This window comes from Rhodamnia argentea, chromosome 3, assembly GCF_020921035.1.
Source record: "Rhodamnia argentea isolate NSW1041297 chromosome 3, ASM2092103v1, whole genome shotgun sequence".
Lineage (NCBI taxonomy): Eukaryota > Viridiplantae > Streptophyta > Magnoliopsida > Myrtales > Myrtaceae > Rhodamnia > Rhodamnia argentea.
The window spans coordinates 27779830-27794450 of NC_063152.1; the positions used below are offsets into that span (position 1 = coordinate 27779830).

At 43.9% G+C, this 14621-nt stretch overlaps 2 protein-coding genes across 2 annotated transcripts; both read right to left on the bottom strand.

Annotated features, from left to right (window-relative positions):
- Positions 1-37: 37 nt before the first annotated feature.
- Positions 38-1622, bottom strand: LOC115753538 (transcription factor MYC2). Its single transcript, XM_048276714.1, has one exon. It carries the CDS (start codon positions 1620-1622, stop codon positions 141-143), a length of 1482 nt encoding a protein of 493 aa, XP_048132671.1. The 3' UTR covers positions 38-140.
- A 4197-nt stretch (positions 1623-5819) lies between these two features.
- LOC115753526 (rho GTPase-activating protein 3) lies at positions 5820-10259 on the bottom strand. The gene is made up of 5 exons (XM_030692162.2): positions 9215-10259; positions 7631-7751; positions 7406-7525; positions 6621-6851; positions 5820-6439 (listed from the first exon to the last, which is right to left on the bottom strand). Exons 1-5 carry the CDS (start codon positions 9667-9669, stop codon positions 5903-5905), a joined length of 1464 nt encoding a protein of 487 aa, XP_030548022.2. The 5' UTR covers positions 9670-10259; the 3' UTR covers positions 5820-5902.
- Between the last annotated feature and the right edge of the window lie 4362 nt (positions 10260-14621).

A 14621-nucleotide genomic window follows, 5' to 3' on the forward strand; every position in this document is an offset into this window, starting at 1 on the left:
TACACACCCCATTACCGAGCAACAGCAAGCAAGCAAGCATATTTGAAATACCACACGGGATTTAGGCATTCATTAGGCACTAACACGATAGATGATTAAACAGGCAGGGGCCCTTGGGAAAGCCACGCACACTGAGTCAGTCATTGTTCTAGCGCTCGAACAAGTGCAGCTCTGAGATCTTCCTCGCCTCTAAGCCCCTCCGGTACCCTAACCACCACGTCTTGGAGCATCAGGTCGTTCACCGTCGACATGCTCGCGTGGTGTATGTGCAGCTCCAGCTCCCGCATCGCCCCCATCAACCTCGCCGACGGGTAGCTCGCATTCTCCGACTGCACCCTTATCATCGCGTCGCACCCCACGATCTTCACCTCCACCTCCAGCGAAGATCCGCCGCATCCGCACGGGCTGCTGCTATGGTCGACGGACGTGGTGGTGCTCAGGTTGTCGGTCGCGTCCGTCACCTCCTGTTTGACCTTCTTGGAGTCTCTCTGTAGCTGGGACTCCAGGTCGACCATCTTGGACTTGAGCTCGTTGATGTAGGACACCGCGTCGGAGAGCAGCGACGCCTTGTCCATCCTGGACACGTTCGGGACCACCGCTCGCAGGGCATAGAAGCGGTGGTTCAGCTTCTCCCGGCGTTGCCGTTCGGCTTCCACGTGGTTCAGCGGCATGTCGCGGCCGAGGCCCGGCTTCCTCCCTCTCTTCTTGGGGTTCCTCTTCTCTGTCGTCGCCGCCGCCGCCGCCACCGCCGCCATGAAAGGACTGTCGGAATCGGAGTGCTCGGACTCCACCAGGTAGCTGGAGGAACCGAACGGGGCGGCCTCTGGCTTCTTCTTGACCTTCTTCTCGTGGTCATCTTGAGGAGCAAAATCATTCTCTTGAACGCCGGCAATTATTCCAATGTCGGCGAAAGAAATGTCGCTACGGTCCTGGTGGAGCTGGAACGGAGGTGGTGGTGGTGGGTGCTTGGGAAGAAGCAGATCGGAGCCGAAAAGAGACTGGGCTCGCTGAACAAGGGCCCAGTTCTCCGGGATGACGTCGCAAGACCCCAATTCAAGGACTCCGTCACCGGCGGGGATGCAGACGAGGGTGCGGATGCCGTGGAGCTCGGCCTCCTTGGTTCGGTCGCACTTGTACGACTCAAGCTCACGAGCGCCGGTGAGCCAGACCAAGGACCCCGTGCTGAGGGCCTTGCCGGGAATACCATCTCCGGCGGAGAAGGAGCCGGTCAAGGACATGACGTAGAACCACTCGGCATCGGTGACGTCACCGGCGGAGGCATCTGGGCGGGGAGGGGTGTTGGGGTTGGGGTGGAGGAGCTTCCTGTTGCGGTGGGAATGGGAAAGGGAGGAGGGAGTGAGGTTGGTGCCGGTGGAGGAGCCTTGGAAGTGGCCGTCGCCCCAGGAGAGGAGGAGGCGGCCATCGTCGTGGTTGAGGAGTTGCCAGAAGATGGCATAAGACCACCAAAGGGGGAGGGGCTGGATCTGGAGCATCAGCTGAAGCCTCTGCTGGAGGGTGAGACCGGGGGGAGTGGCCGTGGCCGTGGCCGTGGGAGACATGGAGGACTTGGGGGAGACGAGGGAAGAAGAAGATGGAGAGGGAGAGAGAATCAGCTCTTCCATGCCCTGACCTTTTTTTTTTTCCGTACAAAGGGAGGGAGGTACGTGCCGGTGCCACTGCCGAAGAATTACGAGAAATGGCAAAGGAAGTTATGATTTGTGCAAATTTAGGAGGGCGCATGAATTTTGTCCATTTTGTAGACTTGGACACAGACACAGTAGACAACAGTGAAGAAAGGACGAGGACGAGGACGAGGACGAGAGGGGTAGAAGTGGGAAATTTGGGAGGGTGTTGTGGGATCCAGAAGTTTGCAAAATTATGCACAGCCCCCTCTCAATTAATTAAATACAAAATCATAAACTAAAATGGGCACGTGAAATAATGGCCAGACAGCCTCTCCTCCGAATCCATCTAACTTCTTCATCAGCAATTAATGGCCCCCTCCAATTACCCTTCTGATTAGTGAGTCACTACCTTCAAACAAACGACACATACGTCAAAATTTTATGTAATTCTGTGCATGGACGATATCCGCAATGTGCAACTCAAAAATCATAATATAAAGGTTTGTAGGATGATACCGTCCATGTAAAGATAGCGTCTTGTTTTCATATCTAGACAACTTTGTTTGAGCGCGATTACAATCGAGTTTGAAGATGCCGTTATCCGAGAAACCCGAACTGATCGCTAGTGACCGAGTCCAATTGTCGAGGACTCCAATCCAATCCCTTCCGTATTTGATGACCTAGATCGACGGCTGGACAGCAGTGAATGGAGGACGGTGGCGATGTGATCCATCATCGTCGTGGCGGTGCTGAACCTGAGGGAAAATGGTTTTCAGAGCTTTAATGCCCTATCACTCCTATCGCATTATGGAATGGAAAACGTGTGACATTGACATTTTTTTTTGCCGAAGGGCCAAAAGGCGTACTCACTGTGTTAAGCAAATTTTAAATTAACCTGGAGTGACTCCCTCCCCTCCTCCCCCAATGATCAAGTGTGGTCCTGATTAAAGGAATATATGTCTTTAAATATCGTTGCCCATATCTAAAGGAAGGATCAGAAATCGCGATCGTCCTTTTTTATATTCAGCATGGCCGCACCGCATTCTTTTCTTACCTTTTGCTTCTATTTTACTACTTCGTGGTTTGCAGGAAAAAGGGTACAAAAAAGAAAGAGTCACATCTGCTTTGAGGGACCACCCACTTCATCCCAAAAAGCTCACACCCATTCCTCGTGCGGTTTAACGCCACGAAAGTGTGCAATCGACCGATCACGTGCGTGAAATTTATCCAGCTTTGTTTATGATTTCCGGCCAAGTCTAATGCAAAATCCCACCATTTATTTGGCATATAAATATACTTAGGCGCGTTGAAATAAGTCTAGTGTATTAATCATAGCCCTAATTCTTACTTTTGTTGAAGATATATAACAAAAAACGTGAGATCCGGAATAAAACAAGTGTGGTCCACCAAAATATTCGTTCCTCTTCGGTCGTAGTCGCGCGCGTCTTGTCATAATTCCTATGTGCAAAGGACTTAAAATACATTTTATGATTGATAAGCTATGACTTTTCAGCTGAGTTGAAATGACCCATCTCCTAATTTTGTAGGTTTTTTTTTTGAATTTTGAAATTTTTTTCTGATTTTTTTGGTTTTTATTTATTTATGATTTTTCCATTTTTTGGATTTTTAATCATTTTATTTTTTTTAATTAATTTCAGAAATTTTTATTAAAAATGATCATTCAAATTGGGTCCGGTTGACCTGGCCCACGCTTCTCAAATGCCTGATAAAAGTAAAAGAAGACTATCGTTGCCTTTTTTATTATCAAAAGTGTTCTTTCTTTTAAAGAAGTAATTTTTTTTTTTTTTTGGGTCCAAAAGTGTTCTCGGGAGAAGAATCAAAATCAGAATCATTTGCGTTACTAAATATGTTTCATATTCCTTTTTGTTCCATAGAACAGAAATAGAGGAATAGAAACGTTACCGAACCGGCCATTAGAGACCGCACATTCATAAAATTAACTAATCCGTCCTTCTTTTCTCCATAATCTTGGACTAATTCATTTTCTACTAGATCACAAGCAAAGGATCAAACCTTTCCCATCATCTCGCTTTAGATCTATAGTTTGAATAATATCGAGCTCCTATTCACATCATGATTATACACGATTTCAAAACACGTGCTTCAATGACGAATTAAACAATTGCTGGGTTTTCATATAACACCTTATGTAGAAGATGATGCTCTAATAAGATTCAACTATTGCAACTTTTATTAGGTTTCTTCGATTCATTAGTGTTATCGACTTTTATTTGTCCGACTTACCCCGAAGCGTCATTTTTAGATACTCTCTTTAGAAATCAACGACTTTGCTTGGAGCTATTGCCAACTTTTACTCCGATAAGTTTTTACCGACATTTGTTTGCTTTGTTTAAATTATCATTTTTCTTATTTTTGACCAAAAAAAAAAAAAAATCTCCCATCCTTTATAAATTGTTGTTTACAATTTTCACCGACGCGTGCAATTATTACATGCGACTGTTAATTCGTACTTAAGTGATTAACTGCTTTTCTCCCATTATATTATCAATTAATTTTGGCGTTATCGACTATCATTTGAGTTGCTTATTAGCAGCATTTCTTTATCTTTGTTTACCTCATCTGCGTGCCTTTTCAATTACCAACCTTGACTCGATGATTACCATCTTCTTTTCAATTAAGTCACTAGTTGATTTTACATTACCAACTTCTAGTTGAGTTAGTTACCGATGTTGATCGGGTTTTGCTTGAAATACTAACTTCTCTTGTCTATGATAGAAAAGAATTGATAATTAAGATGAACATATCAGTTGACAGATAAACCTTGGCAAAGTTGGTGAGATGAGGACCGACAGGGAGGAAGTCAGCCTGAATCGTAATATGAAAAGGGGGAAATAGTTAAATATTCGAAACCCCGATACACAATGAAATACACGTGCGTGGGATTTGCTTTTTGTTTCTAATGTTGAAAGCAACGGGGGTGCTCCAAAGTAGCCTTAGGTTAGGCCAAGGATAGATAGCATCATTGACAATGGGAAAAGCGATTTCCGGGAATATTGTTCTGACGAAATGCTTTAAGCTCGAATGAATTACTGATTGGCAGCGTCCGGGTTCACGCCGGTGAATTCGAGTCGAATTGGAGAGGGCAAATTGGGTGAGACTCATCCGATATCGACCAGCTTTTATAAGATCTTGTCTGTGGACATGAAGACACTATGCCGTGCTTAGTTCAGCTGTTAAAACTTAAAAAAGAGTGGAAATTGCCCCCCAAGTGAACCCCCCTTCTCTCTCTCTCTCTCTCTCTCTCTCTCTCTCTGGGGGGTGCTTCGGACTTTTGTGGAGGAAAATGGCAGGCACCACCGGCCCCACCTGCACCCCTTGGCCATTCAAAGAACAGTGGACCTTTCTGTATTAGCCTCGTGCTCTATGTAATTTGTCAACTCCAAGCGCAGGAGTTCCGCTATGGAAGAGAAAATCTACACCCACTTCAATCGCACAATCTGTTGATTAAGCTGGGGCCAAGCGTTTGTGGTTTCTGGAACATGAGAAAGCGGGACAACGTAAGGAAACGATGTGATGTGCTACATGTGCGGTTCATCCATTCGTTCTCTGCTCTATTACATCACAGGAACCCCAATAATGTCTTGACAGTACGAGAATTAAAGGCTCGAGAGAGAGAGAGAGAGAGTGACAGAAGCTTCAATGGAGTCGTACACAAACCCCCATCCATTTTCTACGGGTCCCCCACGTGAATCTCGTTAAAATTGGAGACCTTCGCAGATTACAGAGGCGTTTCCCCATCTCATTCATTTACCTAAAAGTCAAGCAACTTGCTGAGTCATTCGGCATGACTCTACTTGCAAGTTTCTGTCGTAATCTCACGACTTACTCAAGAGACAACCCTTTGTTTCTTGTGGACGACGAACGGATATACTCTTTTTAAAACTGATCCCCATTGTAAAACATCGAAAGATCATTCTATCATGGGCCATCCCCCACTGAAGGCCAGGCTCGTCTATTTGGGCCATCCAGTTTTGATTGACTTCCCTGGCCTCACCAGTCACAAAGTCACAGCCATCCATCCATCCCAATTAGCCTTTCAGTTTCAGACATGATAATGGTCAGGGGCCCAGGGGGTAACCCACACAACGAATTTGAGGCACTCACACGGTTACACACAGCTCCTCTCATTACTGCATTCCCACGTTGTCTATCTTTATCTTGAGCTACTCAATACTTACTACTACTTACACAATACAAACGGCCATGAACCGACACACGTACCGACCGCTTACATCTCATGCCCAAGTTTCTCCTTCCCCACCTCCTCTACTATTTACCGTCCCATAACTTCTCGTCTTCTTTGCCGGCTTGCTCATCTGGAACACCGGGCGCCTGCACAACTTCCTCACTCCTTTTCTCAATCTCAGCCAGTCCCCGCTCCCATAATCTCCGTCTCCAGCCTCCGACCTAGCCAGGCTGCTGCTACTTGACGACTCCACCTCCTCCTCCTCTTCGACACTTCTCGTTTGGCATCCCGCAGGTCCCTTCTTTGTTGTTGTTTCCAACTCATCCAAAGCACCGCCGTTCAAGTGTTCCATCGCCACAGGCCCCTCTACTAAACGAGCGCCTGGAGTTTGATAATGAGATCTGTGTCTGTCCGAGATCGTCGCAGGATGCTCAATGATTTCATTGGTCGGACAATTCAAGGACAACAGAGGCAACCTAACCTCGCCAACTGTTTCTTCCCACTCCCTGAGGGTCTTTAAGATGAGCGTCTTGAGGAAGTTCATCACTTGCACCGCGTGAATCAATGCAGTCAAGGGATCGGCCATCTGCAATAGGTAGACACGACGGAGAATGAGATTCCATTGGATGACATGGGGTAAAGCTTGGGTCTTTCAGTAACTGAAAGCTACAAAGTGTCCAATTGTGTGTTCCTCACGTAACATCAAGACCAATACTCCATCCATATAAGGCATGGAAAACTCTAACATTATTACACATCCCGATCACCTGAGTCATGTTGGGTGCAAAAACCATGGCAATGTTCCGCGCGTTCATCTTGTTGTGTGCCTCATGCTGCACCACATCCGCCATCAAGTTGATGGCCCAGTCAAGCAGGGCGGCTTCTGTCGGAGGGAGTAATTTCACTAGCTGACTACACTCTTCTTCTGTGTTGCAGTGCATAACTTGTTCCGGTGTGAGAGAATCAAGAACCCCTGTTGGAAGCTCTCTGAGCCATGCCTGCATCAAATGGCACTTCTGTCACTAACCTCGGTCAATAAACATACACAAAACCTTTCTCTCACATACATTCCAAGAACTTTTTATTCAGCAAAGTGGTCTCATCTATCCATCATATTATGCATTTCTAACAGATTGACTCTGGAGACATATTCCTCTTTGAGAAGCCTCAAATCCACTGCACTTGAAACTGCATCCCACAGTTAAGGAGTACGGACTTTAGGGAAAGCATGTCTAGTCTAAGTCGAGTAGCCGAAAAGGATGCTTGTTTAAGTACGATAATGGACATAGACCATTTTACTTCTTCAAGTAGTTGGTGCCTACAGATGAGGAAACACACACACACACACAAAAGGCTGGCAGAAAATGAGATCAACTTGCCCGGCCAAGAACTCAGAAGGCATGGAAGTCAAGTGGCTAGCTGAGACAAGGTCATATATTCAACCCCATGTGTCAAGCAAATACAAAAGAGACAGTTCAAAGAATTAAAAAAGTGCAAGTAATTTCGACAACGGAACTTTTTACAAGTTCAATGATGATGGTCACTTGCTTACCTTAATCAAACCAGCCAAACAGTGAACATCAATTCCATAAGGCACGGCACCCTTGTTGAGCTGTTCCCTTACGTACTCCTCTTGGCTATTCTCTGCATTTATTCTGAATATTCCTTCTGCCTTCAATGAAGATGGGCATCAGTTAAAATGTCAAAGTCACAGGAAAAAGGAAGTTCCTACCACAATTAAGCAATTATTTCATTCAGAGTGGAAAGAAGATCATACTTTCAACCCTCCTTCCGCATATAGTCGCCTTTGCATCATTAGAAGAATCGTTGGTATGCTGTTCCCTCTCTCATCATATGAACACTGCATTGACTTGGCAGAAACTCCGAATACGCTGGCACTGATAAGATAAGTATTACAATGTAATTTTCAGAAAATCAGAGTTAATTGAAGCAAAGAATACAGAGTACACCATATCAATTGGGGAAGCACTGAATCCAAACCGGACAACATATAATGCTGGATTTCAGAATTCTATGGTCAAACACTATGTTCGTCTGATGAGCGATTCTAGCTAGTTGAGGATATAAGTGTGTCAAACTGTCAATGAATCTCCCTGAAATAAGAGCTGCAGAAGAACTACTGACATTCGTAGCAATTAACAGCCAACCCAGGCATATATAGCTCTGCATGCCAAACATGTGAGGCAAAAATTTGAATAGACTATGTATCAGAAGATGTTTCTTCACTGTACTCTCTGCTATCGACATGTGTATGTCTTTGCAACCACATCTTCCAGGGGAATATTTCACATAGAGTCACCTTCTATGCTATCCATGATGCGATTTGGTATGTGGGTCTATGCTTTGGTCCTTAAGGAAAGGGAAAAAACCACAAAAAAATCCTGAACTATGCCAACTGTGACACATTTATCCTAAACTTTTTTTTTGCGACACCAAAAATCCCAAACTTTTACTCATGTGACATATTTACCCCAAACTTTTTCTCGTGACATTGAAAATCCTAAACTTATACTCGTGTGACATATTTACCCTAAAATATTTTTTTGTGACATCAAAAATCCTAAACTTATATTCGTGTGACACATTTACCTCAAAAATTTGAGGTAAATGTGTCACATGAATATAAGTTTGGAGTTTTTAGTGTCACAACAAAAAGTTTGGAATAAATGTGTCATATAAGCACAAGTTTAGGATTTTTGATGGCTTTTTCCCTTAAGGAAAAGGAGAATCATTATATGCTTGTTTTCTCGAGAAACCTCATTGATCTAGTCTTCTAATGGTTTAAAGAATTCTCGCATCCTCATCAAACGAAACGTAATTTCAACGGATACGTGATCAATAGCACGAAATCCCATGAACGGAGAGTTTTTATGGATGATGAAGAATTAAATCTTCAGCAGCATTCGATGCCAATCTCCCATTAATCAAACTGATAACAAGGTTAGAATGAACTTCAGCATCGAAGGTCGAAACACCCTGCTCTGAATTACAAGAAGCACACAAGCTGAAAAGGGTTCTACTTGTACAAATAAAACCAGTCACCTAAGCTATTGTGACCTGGGGATTCGTATAATGTCGTCATCGAGATTCAGAGCAACTGATAATCCCATTAATGAAAGTGGATCATGCACTGGCTCGCTCTGGGGGTGTTCATCTAATCTGATCAACAAATACGCAGCAGCATCTTCCACTCAACACGGGGTGCTGCGTTCATTCAGAATGTACGGAACGAGAACGGGCAAAGGAATGCAGGGATGAGACTGAGATTCACGTTAACTTAACTCAATGGCAAGAACAGCAATCAAGAGCTTTCCACGAGCGAATTAAAGCAGACACTCACCTGGCACTAGGGACCTTGGGAGGGAGATGGGGCTGGAGCTCGTTGGGGAGGCCGAGGAAGCCATTGAAGCGGTCGAAAGTGACGTGGGAGACGTGGCGGACGTCCGTAGGCCAGCTGATGTCAGTGGAGGAGAGGTCGTCTCTCTCCACGCTGCATGTCACCAGCGACTTCCTCAACACTCCGACCAGAATGTCCAATATCGGCATCTGCTGCTGCTGCCTCTCCCACTTTCTTCCTACTCCGCCGCCTCCTCCCTTCTTTCCCATGGAGTCGTTTTCCTCCTCCGCTTCCTCCTCCCCTTCCTCCTCCTCCTCCTCCTCCTCTTCCTCCTCGTCGTACTCTACCACGTCGAAGCAGTCGTTGGCAGAAGTGGGGAAGAGGGGTCTCTGCTGAGCCCTGTTGAACTCTGTCGTTCCCGGGAGCCCACAAGATTTGGATCGAAAGAGCCTCGTCATCCTCTGACTCTCTCTCTCTCTCTCTCTCTGCCCCGCGGGCGAAGAAAAGAAGGATCCGAACGTGGAAGGAAAGGGAAGGCTTTCGGGATTCTGACGGAGAGATCCAGAGAAAAAGAAGAAGATTACAGGGGGTGGGGGGCAATAAGAAAGTGCAAAGAGAAGAGAGAAAAGCAAAGACGCAAATAAGAGAGACTCTACTAGGGGTGGATTAGAGTTTACTTGACTGGGAAAGAGAAGCAACAAAGAGCTAGGGTGGATTTGGTGGCGAAGCAAAGGGGTTGAATAATACAATCACAAACTATGCACTGCAAGAAAAGCAAGTCTAGAATTTGGAAGCAAAGCAATAGATTAGGGAGAGGGTGGTAATGCTATCATGCTGCAGCAAACATATTTTTGGTTTCTTAAAATATTAAGAAAAGGTGCATATGGGATTTGTTTATTCTTTGTCATTTTCTTCAGGGTCTAGTTTTGGCGATGCAAGGTTGTGAAGGAGAGGAGGAGGGAACGGTGAGAAGCTCTTCTCGTGAATGACGAGGCTCCATGAAAAAGGACTTGGAGCCAGAGCCAGGCAGCCTCCATACAAGTGAGTGAGCCTCTGTCACAGTTAAAAAAAGAATTTAGACAGTAGATTCGGACTCTCTCGAATGGGAGTGTAGTTATATACGTACATGTTCACCATCCTTACACAGATGTTGGTGAAGCGAACGTGGGGGATGCGATGGGTATAACCCAGCTTCTTTCCCTTGTATTTTAACCAAAAGACAAGACACCAAAGTAGAGTCACATGGCCACATGGCCTCTGTTCCCCTCTCTCTGTCTTTCTCTTGCTTCCATCCATGGGGATTCACATACACTTTCTTTTAATCCCCAGCCCCTAGAAAATCTCTAACGGAGGCGATGGGAGTAAATGAGCAATAAATAGGACCATCCGTGGGCAGGACCATTCTCGTTCTGAATCCATCGGTCCATGAATTCCAGAGTTTCTCCAGGAAGAGGTTAAAGCAGAGAGAACATGCTACTAAGTCCAATTGACGCGGACTAGAGACATATCACCCGTCGTCTTCGTCTCTCGTCTTCTTCGTATTGTTATCTGAATAGGAGGAAAAGAACCCGCTGCGACAGTCGCCAACGCCGCTGCTTGATGTCGATCCTACGGCGATTCGTGCTCCCTTTTCGCTCCCCGATTATTAATTAATCTTCACGGGACAAGGCACTCTGTTTAATGTTCACAGCGTGTGTGGCTTGTTCCCTCGAAACGTTTAGTTTAGTCCGCGGGCATATGCGGTCATGCCCAAGTTTCCTTGAGCCTCCAAATGGAAAGCTCATCGCCAAGCTACGGAATCAAATACCGAGAGCTTTCCATATGTCAGCAGCTTCATCAAAATCGCTTAGACCCTTTATACCGTTTCAAGGGGGATGATTTGTTGCCTAACTGACCCAGATCCGTCACAACGGAATCCATCCCTTGAATGTGATCAGATCATAATATGATCAATCCATGGCCATGAGGCGCAACCAACATCACATCATGGTTCCGTGATAATGAATCAACATTCTTGCACGTAAACATCCCAACCAACTAAACACACTCCTCCTCCTCCTCCATCCTAATCTTCTTCTTCTGAGGAGGAGGCCCACACGGGCTGCAGCTTATAAAGACAAGCTACGGCAAATATGCTTGACGTTTTTGGACGTGTGTTGCCGGTGGCGAGTTCCTTTGCAGTCACTCCAAGAATCTGTGCCTTCTTCTTCTTCTTCCTCTTCCTTCTGGAGGATTGCGAGATTAGGTAGAAATCTTGCGTTACCAACTCAGATTAAACCAACCCCACCAACTAAAACAATTCTTTCTCTCCAAGGAATCTGCCACCCGTCACTCATCGCTTTTGCAGCTGTATTGAAACTCGAATCGGATGGCGTCGTGCAGGTCGTCCCGGTCACCATCCCAGGCCAGCGGACATTATACGACATTAGTAAAGGGGAGCCAACAGAGATCAGTCCCCACCCTACTTACAAATAAATGCACTTTGCTATGACCATATCTTACCTCCTCGATTTTAACGGTTCTTTCTTTTCGTAGCGTCAAGCAAGGTGTTTCCAGTCCATCAAATGATATGAACCCGTCAACGCTGAATCTTACCAAGTTTGACTTTGTGGGTCGTATCTTGGCAGATACAGCTGTAGATTTAGAAGCATTGGGCACCCACCTTCGCAAATTAATCAATGTGATTCGGGCCTGCCTGCCTGCCTGCCTGCCTGCCTCGTTTGTTTCCATTCGAGCCATCTCTCTAAAACACTTGATTACTGTTGGGCCTTCATGCCTGGGCTTTTCGTTCTGATCTCACCCTGCTTTGGAATCTAGTGGGCGAGCCCAATTACAACTTAAAGAAGCATCTGGCCGAGCAAACGAAGATGCCAGAGGGCTTGAATGACTTGGCCCTTTCCAAAAAGACACTCTCAGAGAAACTCATTTGGAGTCGTCCAACGTACTTTTGAACAACTTTATCTATCTCATCAGTGTTTTGAAGCGTCAGTTTCCATATCGTGGCCAAATCGAACCGGATACTCCGGTTCGATAATAATAGTACGACAGGTAAGTAGGCCCGGCTTTAAAGGTGACTCTGACCATGTTCGCTTATTTTGTGATGTATAATACAGTCTAATTTAAGAGCAGTAGCAGATTAGGGCTTTGAAGAAATCTGAACATGAAACTTCGTTGCTCACCAAAATGTTCACCTTCTTTCTTTTTCGCTGGGTTGCATTGGATTATAGTGTGCCGGAAAACGACCATAACTTTTGTTTCGGAAGGAGTTAGGAGCCTCATAATACCCAATTTGGAAAAGTTTGTGTCCAACTGCTATGCTATGACCAAAGGCAAAGGGCACCTCTTCACATGAGAAAACGAACTAATTCTATAAGAAAAAATTGGTTATCTAAAAATAGAACTAATTTCTTCAAAACAAAATGACCCTTATGTTCGTATGTAGATAAAACACTAAAAGAGTCGGGAAATTATCATTAGTGATGTTAAGAGAAATAAAAGTTGACGTTCCATAATACATTATTGGAAGCCCAATGAAATGCAAGCTCAAGCCTTTAAGCTCATATGATAATTTACATGAGAAAATTAGTGAGATGTTATATTTGAAAACCCTATTTATGACGTGGAAGAAAAGAACGATCGTTCAAAGACAGTAATAAGATGACGTTGTACGGCTTTCATCAAGTTGATGATCGGAGTTCGATTCGTGGTCCGATAGCTTGCAACACATTGTTCTCGAATATGATCTGTTTGATTTTCATCTGAATCTTCCTTCATCAGGGTTTTTGTGGGAATTTATCCTTGATCTCTTGTGAAATTCATATACATTGCCAAGGTTGATGTTCTTGATGTTGTTGCTGCTGCTATCTACTTCTAGTATTAAGTAGAGAAGAATTTTGTTCGCACAACTTTTTGATAGTGAAGATATTGGGTAGAGTTCGGTCCCATGATTTTTGATCTCTCCTCACACCTGGGACTGGGAGATTCTCCATGTTGCCATGCACCTCTATTGAGTTTTTAATCATACGCCATGCCCATAATGAGAACATTGAGTCTTTTTTGATCTCATGTGTTATTCTCATTGTGCACATACGAGTGAAAGTGCTTTTGGATTCTCTCGTGATCGTGACACCTATTGTGTTTTTGGAATATCTATTTGTTTCTTTTCGATATTTCAGACAACTTTTAACATAGTACTATAGAATACAGATCAAGTTTCCTCTGAGCTGCATCTTGACGGTAATCATCGCTAAATCAGTTGATTGGATGCACTGGTTCCAATAATATTCGACTTGGCTTTTGAATCTTACTACAGTTCGACCGCAATTTCGTATTATATTGCAGGTCAACCCCGCACAGTGCACTGGGGGTCCTTCAACAAGCTCGATTGCCATGGATTTATATAATATGCCACCTTACCCTATATCCTAAATAGCACCTACATCGACAAAAGCGACATGCGATACGACATGTCGACATATCATTTCTACAAAAATAAAGAACTTTGACACGTGGTGTGTTAAATACACACACATATATAAATTATTTTGTATATGTAAAAATATAAGCGGTGAGTTTTTTCTTTTCTTTTCTTATGTTAGGGATTCGTGATTAGACTTTTTTTTTTTTAATGGCCGGGTATATTATTTTTGGGATGGCTGATATATGACTTAAATATTTTATATTATTGATGAATTTTCATTTTAACTCTTAATTTATTAAAAATGCTAAAAATTAACATCCTACTTGTTGAAATAGCATGTCGGGATGCTTGATTCGCGTGTCTTTGGAGTGCTTGGAGGGCTGGCATGTGTCGGTCGCATTTTGGGGAGCATCGGAAAGTGTCGAAGTGTCGGAAAGTGCCATACACAACACGAAAAGCCTCCAGAGAGAATGTCGGTACTTCCTAGCTTGTAACTTAACTCGGACGATTCTTCTCTCTATGTCACAAAATCTTTACAGGATTTACAACCCCGAATAAGGATTGCGAAAAAGGGGAGGATTTTAGTATTGAATTCATTACATGGCCCGCGCATATACTCGTAAATGCATTCCTGTGTATGTTGTTTTTCTTCATGTGCTAAATATTTCATGGGTTTGATAAATTATCTTTTTCACATGTTTTGATTAATAAATTAAAATTCCATCTTTTATCTGAATTCTTTCTCTCTCTCTCTCTCTCTCTCTCTCTCTCTCTTTAAATTTTCAATTAAGTGGAGCCTTGTCATTTTTTTTTTTTTTTTCTAAACAAATATGCTTTAAGTGGTGTAAGTTATATCTAAAATAAGTGGGATTTTGAAAGGAAACAAAACGTGAACATGCATTTCTAAATTTAGTAAATATCTCCGACCGTCGACTCGCTTCTTTCAAATTGTTTCTTTTTATTAAGAGAAGGCAACTAACATATAATACC

Bases quoted from the DNA above. Each gene is read 5' to 3' on its own strand.
- LOC115753538 (XM_048276714.1), bottom strand. From the start codon at position 1,622: ATGGAAGAGCTGATTCTCTCTCCCTCTCCATCTTCTTCTTCCCTCGTC.
- LOC115753526 (XM_030692162.2), bottom strand. From the start codon at position 9,669: ATGACGAGGCTCTTTCGATCCAAATCTTGTGGGCTCCCGGGAACGACA. The intron at 7,526-7,630 runs GTATGATCTTCT...TCTTCATTGAAG, and splicing joins ATGCGGAAGGAGGGTTGAAA to GCAGAAGGAATATTCAGAAT. The intron at 6,852-7,405 runs GTAAGCAAGTGA...CATTTGATGCAG, and splicing joins GTTTGGCTGGTTTGATTAAG to GCATGGCTCAGAGAGCTTCC.